Raw genomic sequence first — 12175 nt, forward strand, 5'->3', positions numbered from 1 at the left:
CAGAACCGAACCGTCCTAATCCCAAACAGCTGTTTTTGCAGGTGAAAAATTTTTTTACGGGTTTGTAAAAGCATTTCCTGGAACCTCATAGTGCCTCTGCCCTAGACTCCGTGTCCGCCGCTTCTTTCTTCTCTGTTCTTTATCCCAGATTCGCTATTCTCTGTAATCTACACACATTTCAAAATGTCCGTCACCGTCTCTGCTGTCACCTTCCAGACCGTCCTGAACGGCTTCTTCGAGGACAACTCGTTCGTTGCTGGGTAAGTAGCATGGTCCCGACCACACACTCTCGACGTTCAGTTCCAGGGCCAGGAGACCCTTTTCTAATGATGATTTTAATATTGGTCCGTGTTTCTGACGCGGCTTAAGACCCCGCTACATGCAGAGAACCACTTTTCCAACATTTGCTGACCTCTCCAACGACCCTGGGGCACACGCCTGTGTGCTGCAACCCCGATCCCAAGCACATTCTTTATTGCTAATATCTGCTCTGCTTTGCGCATTTTCTACATAGTCCCGAGGCCACTGCCGCCGACGCCGAGGTCTTCAAGGCTCTGTCTGCTGCCCCCGAGGCTGCCGTCTTCCCCCACCTCGCCCGCTGGTACAAGCACATTGCCTCCAAGGGTGATGCCATCAACTCGCTGAAGGCTGCCGAGGCCCCCAAGGCTGTTGCTGCTGCCGCCGAGGAGGAGGAGGAGGATGACGACATCGATCTCTTTGGCTCTGACGACGAGGTCGACGAGGAGGCCGAGAAGCTGAAGGCCGAGCGCCTTGCTGCCTACCGTGCCAAGAAGGACGCCAAGGGCCCCGGACCGGCCGCCAAGTCGATGATCACATTCGACATCAAGCCGTGGGAGGCCGATACCGACATGGCTGCGCTCGAGAGCGCCGTCCGCACCATCGAGATGGACGGTCTCGTCTGGGCCCAGAAGGGACAGCTCATCCCTGTCGCCTTCGGTGTCAAGAAGCTCCAGATCAACGCCACCGTTGAGGACGCCAAGGTCTCGACTGATGACCTGGCTGACAAGATCATGGAGTTCGAGGACTTTGTCCAGTCGGTTGACATTGCCGCCTTCATGAAGCTCTAAGTTTTGTGGGATCCCTTTTTGTAGTGTGTTTCATAACAATGTGCACGGCATTTCTGAACCCAACATTTGTCACACCAGTCGCGAGAGTGGAGAGCAGTTTAATGTGAACTCCTGTCCAGAGTGAAGAGCAGCAGGGGCTGGAGACACTAGCGCTTTGAAGAGACAAAATTAGCAGGCGGATGATGCGATTATGCATTCGACGAACCCTAAGCAAACTGCTGGATGAGCTTCTCGAGGTTGACAAAGATCGTGTGCAGGTTCTTTGAGGTGGGCGCCTGGCACATATCATCGGCATTGGCGTTGTCAGAAACGCGGGAGATCTCGGGCACCTCCTGCTTCATATAGTCTCTGAGCTCGAGCAGGCCCGACAGCGTGCCTGGGTAGTTTGAGCCAAGGATCTTGCCCTCGATCTCGGGTCTGTTGAGTGCCAGCGCCGCCGGGGCAAACTGGTGGAAATCGCGGAACTGCGACTGGGTGAGCTCGCGGGCAACCGCCTCAATCACAACACGCTTCGCCGGCGACATGTTCTGGATGGAGCGCGGGAGGCAGTTGCTGGATATGTCCTGGCGCAGGATCCGCTCGTCGCTAGACTCAGGGTGTGCTGAGGCCACAACGACGTCGTCGACTGCAACGGGCGCCTGGCGCAGCTGAATGGGAGTGGCATGCACAGACACAACATACAGCATGGCCAGAGAGAAGATGTAGGGCAACTTCATGTTGGAATAGTTTCGTTAAAAGCAGAGCAAGTATGGCGAGGGTGTGGTGGATAGGAAAGGGCTGGTGAGGGATAATAAGAGCCAATCGAGAGGGAGTAGTATAGAAGCGTAAGTAAAGGAAGCGGTGTGCAGGAGGGGGTGAAAGAGCGAAAGAGCGGGCTTTAGAGGAAAAACGTATACGAGCCCTGTGGCATGCGCCCTGGACCACGCCCATCTGGATGGCCCAGAAGGCGATCCTCGCTGTATGTCCTAATTCCGGTGGTTTAGTTCCCCGCATTTTTCCTTGTTCTTGCGACTGGACATGTGTACATGACCTAGGCATGCCGTTTTCAACCTCCCTCCCCGTATCTAGCCCTTGCTCATCTATTTTTGTCGTCCAAACCTACCCCCGCATGCACATGCCCGAGTCATGCGGTTATTAGGACACCCCTCCTAGCCCCAGCCCCTTACTGCGTGTTTAGCTAACGAGGATGCGAAATATCGCAAACGACCTAGCTTGTGTTCTTTTGTTTGCTGCTAGATCATCATAGCCTGGGCTGTGCATTGTTTGACATCTGCAGATCATCTGCAGAACAGTCGTTGAAGAAAGTATGGAAGGTAGATGGTTGGTAGTGGCATTCCGTCATCAAAAGCATGTTTAGGATTGCCCCTTGTTTTGTTTCGGAGCCGGTGGTAATGCCATGCTTGAGTTCAATATGTGTAGCAAGAAGCGGGGGCAATCCGCCATCTGACCGCGTGGGGACAGGCATGGCCGACCCCTCCTTCTGTGTGGGATTCAGAGAGCACCCTCGCGAGATATAAATGGGATGGGTGCCTGAGGTATATTCAGACTTTGAAAACTAGCTTCCTAGATATCATGGCGCGCAAGGTGAGCTGCGCCAGCAGTGCTGTAATGAGCAATGCACTATCATGGATGATGAGGCTCGAATAGTCAGTTCCGTGGCCAAACCTGTCGAGAACTGCGCCTGCAGGCTGCCCAGAGATGAACATGCCAATTGCACAGGCCACCATGATCAGGCCAATGATGGTTTGTATGCGACTAGAACCAAAGATACTGGCTATGACAACCGGGACAAGGCTGACGATAGCACCAGAGAAGAACCCAAGCAAGACTGTTGCAGTCAGCAGCGTGCCACCAGTGGCAAACGGCAACTACATCACCATGACGCAAACGGTACTGCCTGCGAAGACAATTACGAGTGCATTAAGTGGACCAATCTGGTCCCCTAGGGCACCCAGCATAGCCTGACCTACAACGCATGCTGCATTGAGTATCGACGATATATTGGACCCCCATGTCTGACTTTTATACAGGATGACGGCCGAGAAGGATTGTATAAAATAGAAAGGCAGGTAGTAGCCGCTGGAGGCAAACAGGGCAACCACGAAGAGAAATATAATGCGAGTCCTTCCGCACACTGAAATCAATTATCTTGTCGCGCCGCTCAAACTTTACACGCACCTTCATCAGCAAACTACAAGCCCCACAGACAACGATGATAACAATTCCAGCTGTTTGCAGTGCCCAATGCCGACCTAACCTCTGGATCATGGCACGCATCGCTACTGGTAGCCAGAGGCCGCCGACTCCAGCACTACTGATTGCAATACTATTTGCAAAGCTGCGATGTTTAACAAGCCACTGCGGTACCAGCGTCAGACCTGGGACATAGAGGGATGAGTCCCCTAGTCCAAATAGTATTCCTTGTGTAAATACTGGTCCAGCGAGCGAGTTGCAAAAAGACGCGATAATCAATGCAGCCCTAGCGATATCTGACCCGACACTGCATATAAGGTGCGTATCAAATATCTCGCACAAACTGTCTACGAATATGTCAAATATGCAGATAATTCCCACCTGCAAGGTTCCTATCCATGAAATCAGTGCAGCAGGTGCTTCCGGGAACTCGTTCAGTATATATTCGTGGATAAATATACCGTAAGTGGTCGGCAGCCCAACAGAGAACATGAAAATGATGAATGTGCCGAGTATTACCAGCCAGCCGTACTTTGAGTCAGGCTCAGGAGGCTCTTTCTCAGTGAGCAGCACTGTTGCTGGTATTGGTAAGGATTTGTGATGAAGCAGCCCACTATCCGTTACCAATGACATTATGCTAGGATACTGGTAGACTTGATATGATATTTAACTAGTGACAGTAAAGAAACCAAGCAAACCTACAGTTGCAGTGGCGTGTGCTAAGCTATATAGTGCAGGTACTATGCCCCTTGTGGCATGATATTATATGATACAGTAAGCAATTCCATTAAGCAGAAACTATTTTCTGCTATGGCTATAATGGTAACCTCTTATAGTACCTCGTATATGAGATACTTTGAGAACAGCCTCCTACAACTGTTCAGGGCGCATTAACTTGATAAGCATATTTCCATGACATGTATTTGAATGTATGGAAAAAGACCATGTAAAAACAACATTGTTGTAAATAGGGGTACAATTTGCCTATATATGTAGGTAGTACCTAAATAGAGGTGCACGGGGGCACTATTGACCTTGGGTCAGGAAATCTGTTTCCCGGGAGTAGTGATGGTGTGAATTGGGATACACACCCCTTTTGTAAAAGCAAGCAGTGTGCAAGACTTGACTTATGCAAGCCATCTCATATATGCCTATGGATATATGTGTAGGTATTCGCTCCATTCATAACTGCAGCGGTATTAATATGCTGATCATTCTGGTCTGTCGACAAGGGGTGCTTGTTCTGCAGGATTTATATCTGTATATCAAATAAGCGAACGCATGAGCGATAAAATGCTATATATTTCCCGTTGCATATATTGGCAGGTTGCTGTAGTGGCACTTGTAGTTCCAAGGCTGCTACCTTAGCGTAAACTGCGTGCAGTTCAGGACACTTAGCTGTAGCCGCTATATCCAAATGACCGTTCCCTACGCTGTCTATTAAAACGTAATGAAAAATAACCAAGAAATGAAGTGCTGGAATTCTAGATGCGGGCCAGCCAGTGAGTACTGTACCCTTCACCTAGCCTGTATCGATGGCGCTCCGAAAGTTAGCAACCTTCTGAGCCAAATGGAGTGTATGCTGAGATAGCTTCTATTTCTTGGACTTTGGCCGGGTTTCCTGATCAGTGACTGGTTTGATCCACACTGAGTCCGGCGGGTGGCTCTTCTCGCCCTCGTCATACGTGTACGACGATGCAATAGCAAGAATGTTGCCCGATGCGTTGAAATCCAGCGACGAGATCCCTGTGGGGTACTTTTGGTACTGCCTTAGACGCTTCTTATTCTCAGGGTCCCATAGGGCCACTATGGCGTCGGATCCACCAGTGACAAAGGTGTGGTGTACTGGGTGGAATGCGACGGAGTTCACGGGATACACCAAATCGATTCCCTCGTCGGTCGTCTGGCGATGGCACTTGAATGCGTAGTGCTGCTTATCCTTGACGTCCTGTAGATATTCAACTGCTACACGACCTTCGACTGAGCCACACACATATCCCTGGCCGCTGGGCATCAGCTTGACACACCGTGTAGGATATTTTAATGAGCTCTCGCGTTCCTCTAACGGTGTCTCCAGATTGCGCACATCGAATACAATGAATTTGCGTCCGGCTAATGCCACCACTGCCAAGTTGCCCTCGGCCGACATTGAGTAGACGCGCTCATCCAGGTTGACCTTTGACACCATAGGCTGGGTAGCCCGCTCATCCCAGGCACGCATCGTGCGGTCCCAGCTGCCTGATAACAGGATGCTGTGTGAGGGCACATACTCCAATGCGCTGATCTCGCCCTCGTGGCGACCAAGTTCGCGCTCCGTGGTGAAGTTTTCTTCCCAAGAAATAAGCCGCCGGTCAAGTCCGCCTGAGAAAGATGTGGTGTTGCCGAAGGCGATGTCGAGAACAGCAGCGGCGTGGCCGTGGTGGCTGGCAATAAGCTGGTTGGTTTTCACGTCGTAGAGACGCACACGCTGGTCCCAGGAGCTGACGAGCAGGCGGGTGTCATTGGTGGGGTGGAACTTTATACGCGAGATGCCGTCGCTAGGTGGGTGCTCCAGCTCGTACTGCTGTGCCATGTTTAAAAGGTATGTTGTAGGTTGAAGTAGAGCTAACGAGGTTTTTTTTTGCACAAGCCCGGCCCAAGAAGGCATAGCAAATAGCCTGATCATGGGCCTTGATAGATTATGCGACAGCGCAGACGAGGGGTGCGAGTCTTGGCGCTGCAAAAAAGGTATAAAAGGCAAGACTCGTTTCCCAGGAAATTGTCTGTTTCTAAGCTCAGCTTTTTCTCACTCTCGCCTATATAAACAAGCATGTCTTTTATTCCCGGCTTCCACAACACAACATCTCCCAAGCGGCAGTTCTACATGGACCTGATGCTGCAGTGCACTGGCCTCCTCCAAGGGCAGCGCAATCTGGTTACGAACACAGCCAACATCTCGTCCCTTGTCTACCACAGCCTCCTCGAGACACCAACGCGTGCTGACAAGCCCGTCAACTGGGTTGGCTTCTATTTCCAGGACTCCACGAACCCAGACTCCCTGATCCTGGGCCCGTTCCAGGGCAAGCCGGCATGCACGCAGATCACCTTTGGCCGTGGCGTATGTGGAACCGCCGCCAAGGACGCCAAGAGCGTGGTGGTCGCCGATGTGCACGAGTTCCCTGGCCACATTGCGTGCGATGCGGCATCAAACTCGGAGATTGTGGTGCCGCTAAAGGCGGCCAACGGAGGGGTTCTGGGCGTGTTTGACATTGACTCGTCAGTAAAGGATGCCTTCGACGACGACGACCGGATTGGACTGGAGGCCATTGCCAATTTGGTGGTCGAGGCCTCCGACTTTTGAGATGAAATGTATTTAACAACGCAATAAATGATGGTTTAGCCAAGCTGGCTGGTGAGCTCTTGAGAAGCTTTTTGGATACTGCTGCGCGTGGAGGCGACGAGTTTCGGGATCTCCTCCTCGGTCAGTGTTTCGGTATTAATCGGCGGCAGAACGCGGATGCGGATCGTGCAATGCCGCTTGAACCGGCCGTGCGCCCAGCTGTACAGCGGGCTGGTGCACTGGACTGCCACTGGGATGATGGGCGCATGCGTGCAGTACGCCAAGTAGAATGCCCCCTTTTTAAACTCGAGCAATGTGCCTGTTTCTGACGGATTCCGCTTTCCCTCGGGGAACATCATAATGCTGGTTCTTTCGCGCTCCAAGTACTCCAGCGAGCCCTCAAATAAGGACTTGATGCTGTTCTTGTCGCCCTGGGTAACAAACAGGTTGCCGCCTAGCCGCATGAACCAGCCAAGCAATGGCAGCTGCGCAATGAAGCTGTTGGCGACAATGACTGTCTTGCGCGGGAACATTGCAGCCAGCCATACTGTGTCCAGAAGGTTCTGGTGGTTTGCCACAAGGATGCACGGTGTTTCCTTTGCCCACGCCAAGTTCTCTGCGCCCTCTATGGATACAGCTATTGCTAAAAGGTGTTTGCTCAAGAAATGCAGTGCACGGGCACCCGCCCAGTTTGTTGTTGGTTTGCGCCGGATGAGCCGCAGGAGCGGGTAAGACAGGATGCCGGCCAGCGAGGCAACTGTGATGGAGAGCAGGAACAGTAGGACCTGCGTGTAGAACAGCAGTGTGTCCAGGATGTTGTGTGCTGCTGCCATGAGCATGTATGCTGTGTAACGACTGTTATGTAATAGGAATAAGCAAGTGTGGAGAAGAAGGAAAGAATGGAGTGGAGAGTGGCGAAGGGGGTGTTGTGTCCAAGGCCGACTTTTTCCCCTTTTGCATTCGCCACCACGCGCCGCTCACGCATAGGGGGGATGGGCAATTGAACAATGCCAGCAGCTCGTGTAAAACTGCTGCAGCTTACTATTCTGGTGATTTGCGCCCCTTTATTTGCTAGCCATGATTTCCGAGTGTGTTCCGTGGGGCAGGACGCGAGGTGTCCTTTTTGCCTTTTGGAACATACGCAAGACCTCACCCAGGTGTAAACAGTGGTGTGGATGTGCAATGTTTACTCTTTCGAGTTGGCAAGAAGCTCCGATGCAGGCGAGCCACGGACCGCCTCGGTGGTTCGCTACATGAGCCGCAGCCCTGCTGGCCGATCAGGACTCCGATGGCCGACGAACTAAAAACTTCCAGGCTGTCACTTCCCCAAAAAACATTCTATGAGGCATGTGCTGAGCTTTTCAGGGTCACATTCATTGGGATTGCATGTGTCAGTCTATGAAATGGCGATACGCGGCGGCGAGATGTTCTTCAGCTCCTCGAGCATGATATCGCGAGTCTTGTTCATGACCTCCTTGAGATCATCCTCCTTGACCGTGTCCATGGGGATGGGCTTCAGAATCTTGACCTTCAGCGTCCCAGGCGCGCTCCAGAACTTCTTTTTGCAGTAGATGTTGTGGAAGTCCTGGACCACAACCGGCACAATCGGCACCTTTGCGTGGTACGCCAGCAAGAATGCACCAATCTTGAATGGCAGCAGACCCGGCTCGTCCTCGTGACGGCCACGGGTGCCCTCGGCAAAGAACCACACCGAAACGTTCTTGGAAAGCAGCTCGCCCGATGCCCTCTTGAACATGTCGCTAGTGGACTGCTTGCTGCCACGGCTGATGAAAATATCGTCGGCAAGCAGCATGAACCAGCCGAGGAACGGGTAGTATGAGATCGCGCGCTTCGCCAGAATCACTGCCTGCGTCGGGAAAACGCGGCCCAGGAACACCAGGTCGTACATGGTCTGGTGGTTGCCAACCATGACACAGGGCTGAGCATTGTCTAGGTTCTCTTCGCCCTCGATCTCGACCCTGATGCCCAGGATGAGCGAGGTTGTGTAGTAGAAGGTGCGGCCCACGAGCCAGTTCGCTGATGCACGCTTGCCGAGCGCCCAGAATACCGGCGACGCGAGAATTCCTGTGGTCGAGGCGATCAGAGCGCAGACGCCATAGTGGATCGCGCGCCGGAAAAAGTTTGCCTTGTTGGAGAACTGGGCGCCGATGGCCAGGAGACCGTCTATTATGAGGAGAACGAGAGCCCAATGCATTGGTAAAAGATAGGTCGGAATAGTAGAGGCGACAAGTGAGGAGAAGAGGAGGAGGAGCGCCCTGTGCCGTCGAATTTATTTATCGGGCCGGACCCCACACAGCAGCCTCGGGTGGGCAGCAGCGAAAATTTGGGGTGGCCGTCACCGTGCACGTGAAATTAAATGCGTAGTAGCAAGAGAGGCGAGCTGCACTTAATCGGCTGTCCAGCTTTGCTGCTATGGATTAGTGTGCCTAGATGGGCTTTGCCACACGCAGCAGCCTCTGGCCGCCAGCGCTTCAGCATACTATACCGCGAAATAGCAGCCAGGATACATGCCGTCTCGTACATGCCAGGCAGCAGCCAGCCGTGGGAGTAGTGCTCCTCAGTAGTACACTCTTTGGCCAGAATCCCGAGATTAAGCAGTAGTGACACCAACCAACGCCTTTTGTTCTTTGCCTCCTATTCTAGTTACAAAAAGGCGTAAACAAAAAATCGGGCGCCTTCTTCTCTCCTTTCCTCCCCTCCCGTTCTCTTTCTATTTCTCATTCGCCTTTGCCTGACAATAGCTGCTCTTCTCATTTCTGACTACCCACTATTGACCGGCTATCCAACTAACGCATGGCGGACCGCATGAACCAGGGCATGGAGTACGAGCAGGAGCTCCCATGGATGGCTCATGCTGGACCAGACGGCAGAATGCACACGTTTGAGACGTTTACACCTGCCAGCATGCGCCAGCACCAGCAGCAGCACCAGCACCAGCAGCAGCAATACTATTATCAGAGCCAGCAAGAGTATCAGCAGCAGTACGCACAGCTTGTCAATCCCCAGCAGCAGCAACAGCAGTACCTTCACCAACAGCAGCAGCAGCAGCAGCAGCAACAGGCAAGCAACTATCCACCACGCTCGCCACAAACAAGCCATTTCCCCGTTCCCGCCAACGCTAGTGCCAACAGCAATAACAACATGATGACGCACCAGATGCGACGGATGCGGCGCAATAATCCGCTAGGTAGCAGCCCGACGATGACACGCAACGAGCTCTCCGACGGCAGCGACATGACAGTCGATGGTAACGATAGCAGTGGAACATACGGCGCCGGTGGGTCGATGACGCGACGCAACGCATTCCTTGACACCATCGACCCGGCGATCCGACGCAAGGTCGAGGCCGCGCAGGTCTACTTTCTCGAGTACTACGTCGACCACCTGACGTACGTGGCCAACCGGCGCATGCGCCTGGGTGAGTTCAAGCATGCCATCCAGAGCGTGCGCACATCGGCACAGCACGTGCAGGACTCGTGGCGCGACCACTGCATCCGCGAAACCGCCATTCTCAGAAGGAGACGCAATAGAACGCGCGAAAGAGAGTTCGACATCCTGGCCCAGATCGGCCAAGGCGGATATGGCCAGGTGTTTCTGGCCAGGAAGCGCGATACCGGCGAGGTCTGTGCGCTCAAGAAGATGGCCAAGAAGCTGTTGGTTAAGCTCGGTGAGGTCCAGCATATCCTGACTGAGCGGGACATTCTGAGAACCTCCAAGTCGCCGTGGCTGGTCAAGCTGCTGTACTCGTTCCAGGACCAGCAGTTCCTGTACCTGGCGATGGAATATGTGCCTGGCGGTGACGTGCGCACGCTGCTGAACCAGAACGGCATCCTGCGTCACCACATTGCGCGCTTCTACATTGCCGAGATGATGGTGGCCGTGGCCGCCCTGCACTCGTTCGGGTACTTCCACCGCGACCTGAAGCCCGAGAACTACATCATCGATGCTTCTGGCCACGTCAAGCTGACCGACTTTGGCCTGTCGCATGGCCACCTGAGCCGGCCCACACTCGAGGCGATGAAGAAGAAGCTCGACAAGGTCAAGGACCAGGAAATCATCTACCACTCGTCGAGCGAGAAGCGCAGCTTTTACAAGGTCATGCGCCAAGACGACATGCCGCGCGCCTACTCGATCGTCGGCTCGCCCGACTACATGGCACCCGAGATCCTGTACACCTCTTTGGCCATCGACCAGAAAAAGAAGCAGCAGCACAAGCCCAGCGACAATTCGCCGTTTGCACGTCTCGACGACACAACCATCGGCTATGACCTGCGCGTCGACTACTGGTCCTCTGGGCTGCATTCTGTACGAGTTCCTGGCCAGCTATGCCCCGTTTACTGGCCCTGTCCCTGACGACGTCTGGCGCAACGTCTACCACTGGACCAAGGCCTTCCAGCGGCCCGAGTTTGAATCCCAGGAGGCCGCGGAGAACATGACGGCCGAGGCCTGGGACCTGATCTCACAGCTGATCGCCCACCGTGATAAGCGCCTGAGCTCCATCAATGAGGCCAAGGTCCACCCCTACTTCCAGGGCATGGATCTGCTGCATTTGCGCGAGACCGAGCGCCCGCCATTTGTGCCCGAGCTGCAGTCCGAGACCGACAAGGCCTACTTTGACGATTTCTCCAACCCGAACGACATGGAGCTGTACCGCGATGTATACAACAAACGGAAGGAGCTGGACTCGCTGGTTGGCGATGGCGGTGACAATACGTCGGTCGACCCGGCGGCATTTCATTGGTTTTACGTACAGACACAACCGCCAGAACCGCTTTGTCTGAGCGCACTATATCTGCTCCTTCCCGCACATAACTTAACCCCCACCCCATTACCCCTTCCCACATGCCCTTTATCACGCACCAAGACTCACATCTAGCCCAAGTTTGAATTCCATTTATACCATTACCACCATTGGCTGCCCTTTTCAAACAAGTAAAACGTAGACATCAGAACGCGCCTCACATGCAGCCATGTAAATCTCGCTTGCAATGTCCAAGCTCAGTAGCGTACGCGTTTTTTAATGGCCGCCACTCCCTACGCGACGTGCAACGGCGAGAATTCACTCTTCCTCTTTCCATTCTCGCACTTTCCAGTTCACTACCTTTGAAACTGACACATATCATCACTATTGTAAACATCCACTGTTTCTATCACCGCCGTGTTTATGACCCCAACCAGCAATTTGCGAGACAGCTCTGCCCTTGCCACCATTAAGAGACAAGCTTGATCGTCCTTTGACACGTTCCAGTTTTTCTTTCACCCTGATTATTGCGTCTTTTCTGTATACAGGCATGTCAGAGCCGTCGTCCCAGGGACCACCGGTCCCACCGCCGGCATCCCAGCTAACAGCCCAGCAGATGGCACGTCGCCTGAAGACCCGACTGCGCCTAGCCAGGTGTGCAGTCGAACGTGAGCTTGGGCATTCCCTAACCACCATTGTCCCGCCCGCCCGCTCACACAGCATGTCAGCATCACCACGACCACAACTTCTTGGTACTGCACGCTCGCAGTCCGGCATTCTTCTACACCCCGCATCGCCACGTACCTGTGCGGA

At 53.5% G+C, this 12175-nt stretch overlaps 8 protein-coding genes across 8 annotated transcripts; 3 read left to right on the forward strand and 5 right to left on the reverse strand.

Moving 5' to 3' along the window:
• Positions 1–183: 183 nt before the first annotated feature.
• Positions 184–1088, forward strand: DL89DRAFT_259069 (uncharacterized protein; the record flags this gene model as incomplete). Its single annotated transcript, XM_040885655.1, has 2 exons — positions 184–260; positions 515–1088. The coding sequence occupies 2 exons, from the start codon at positions 184–186 to the stop codon at positions 1086–1088; spliced, it is 651 nt and encodes a 216-aa protein (XP_040741665.1).
• Positions 1089–1294: 206 nt separating this feature from the next.
• On the reverse strand, positions 1295–1804 carry DL89DRAFT_294378 (uncharacterized protein; the record flags this gene model as incomplete). Its single annotated transcript, XM_040890504.1, has 1 exon — positions 1295–1804. The coding sequence occupies one exon, from the start codon at positions 1802–1804 to the stop codon at positions 1295–1297; it is 510 nt and encodes a 169-aa protein (XP_040741666.1).
• Positions 1805–2749: 945 nt separating this feature from the next.
• Positions 2750–3908, reverse strand: DL89DRAFT_302709 (MFS general substrate transporter; the record flags this gene model as incomplete). Its single annotated transcript, XM_040890856.1, has 1 exon — positions 2750–3908. A coding segment is annotated over one exon (798 nt), but the record flags the coding sequence as incomplete, so codon positions are not given.
• Positions 3909–4702: 794 nt separating this feature from the next.
• Positions 4703–5885, reverse strand: DL89DRAFT_269011 (mitotic checkpoint protein BUB3-like protein). Its single transcript, XM_040888121.1, has one exon. It carries the CDS (start codon positions 5851–5853, stop codon positions 4876–4878), a length of 978 nt encoding a protein of 325 aa, XP_040741668.1. The 5' UTR covers positions 5854–5885; the 3' UTR covers positions 4703–4875.
• Positions 5886–6079: 194 nt separating this feature from the next.
• DL89DRAFT_269012 (putative GAF sensor protein) lies at positions 6080–6707 on the forward strand. The gene has a single exon (XM_040888122.1). It carries the CDS (start codon positions 6091–6093, stop codon positions 6619–6621), a length of 531 nt encoding a protein of 176 aa, XP_040741669.1. The 5' UTR covers positions 6080–6090; the 3' UTR covers positions 6622–6707.
• DL89DRAFT_294381 (acyltransferase-domain-containing protein) lies at positions 6657–7433 on the reverse strand (the record flags this gene model as incomplete). The annotated part of the gene is made up of 1 exon (XM_040890505.1): positions 6657–7433. One exon carries the CDS (start codon positions 7431–7433, stop codon positions 6657–6659), a length of 777 nt encoding a protein of 258 aa, XP_040741670.1.
• Positions 7434–7926: 493 nt separating this feature from the next.
• On the reverse strand, positions 7927–8874 carry DL89DRAFT_36942 (acyltransferase). Its single transcript, XM_040891583.1, has one exon. It carries the CDS (start codon positions 8813–8815, stop codon positions 7997–7999), a length of 819 nt encoding a protein of 272 aa, XP_040741671.1. The 5' UTR covers positions 8816–8874; the 3' UTR covers positions 7927–7996.
• Positions 8875–10260: 1386 nt separating this feature from the next.
• Positions 10261–11433, forward strand: DL89DRAFT_275460 (kinase-like protein; the record flags this gene model as incomplete). The annotated part of the gene is made up of 3 exons (XM_040889311.1): positions 10261–10790; positions 10816–11324; positions 11375–11433. The coding sequence occupies 3 exons, from the start codon at positions 10261–10263 to the stop codon at positions 11431–11433; spliced, it is 1098 nt and encodes a 365-aa protein (XP_040741672.1).
• Positions 11434–12175: the final 742 nt, after the last annotated feature.

This window comes from Linderina pennispora, assembly GCF_002104995.1.
Source record: "Linderina pennispora strain ATCC 12442 chromosome Unknown DL89scaffold_11, whole genome shotgun sequence".
NCBI classification, from domain to species: Eukaryota; Fungi; Kickxellomycota; class Kickxellomycetes; order Kickxellales; family Kickxellaceae; genus Linderina; species Linderina pennispora.

Coding starts and splice junctions, on each gene's coding strand:
- DL89DRAFT_269011 (XM_040888121.1), bottom strand. CDS start 5,853: ATGGCACAGCAGTACGAGCTGGAGCACCCACCTAGCGACGGCATCTCG.
- DL89DRAFT_269012 (XM_040888122.1), top strand. CDS start 6,091: ATGTCTTTTATTCCCGGCTTCCACAACACAACATCTCCCAAGCGGCAG.
- DL89DRAFT_36942 (XM_040891583.1), bottom strand. CDS start 8,815: ATGCATTGGGCTCTCGTTCTCCTCATAATAGACGGTCTCCTGGCCATC.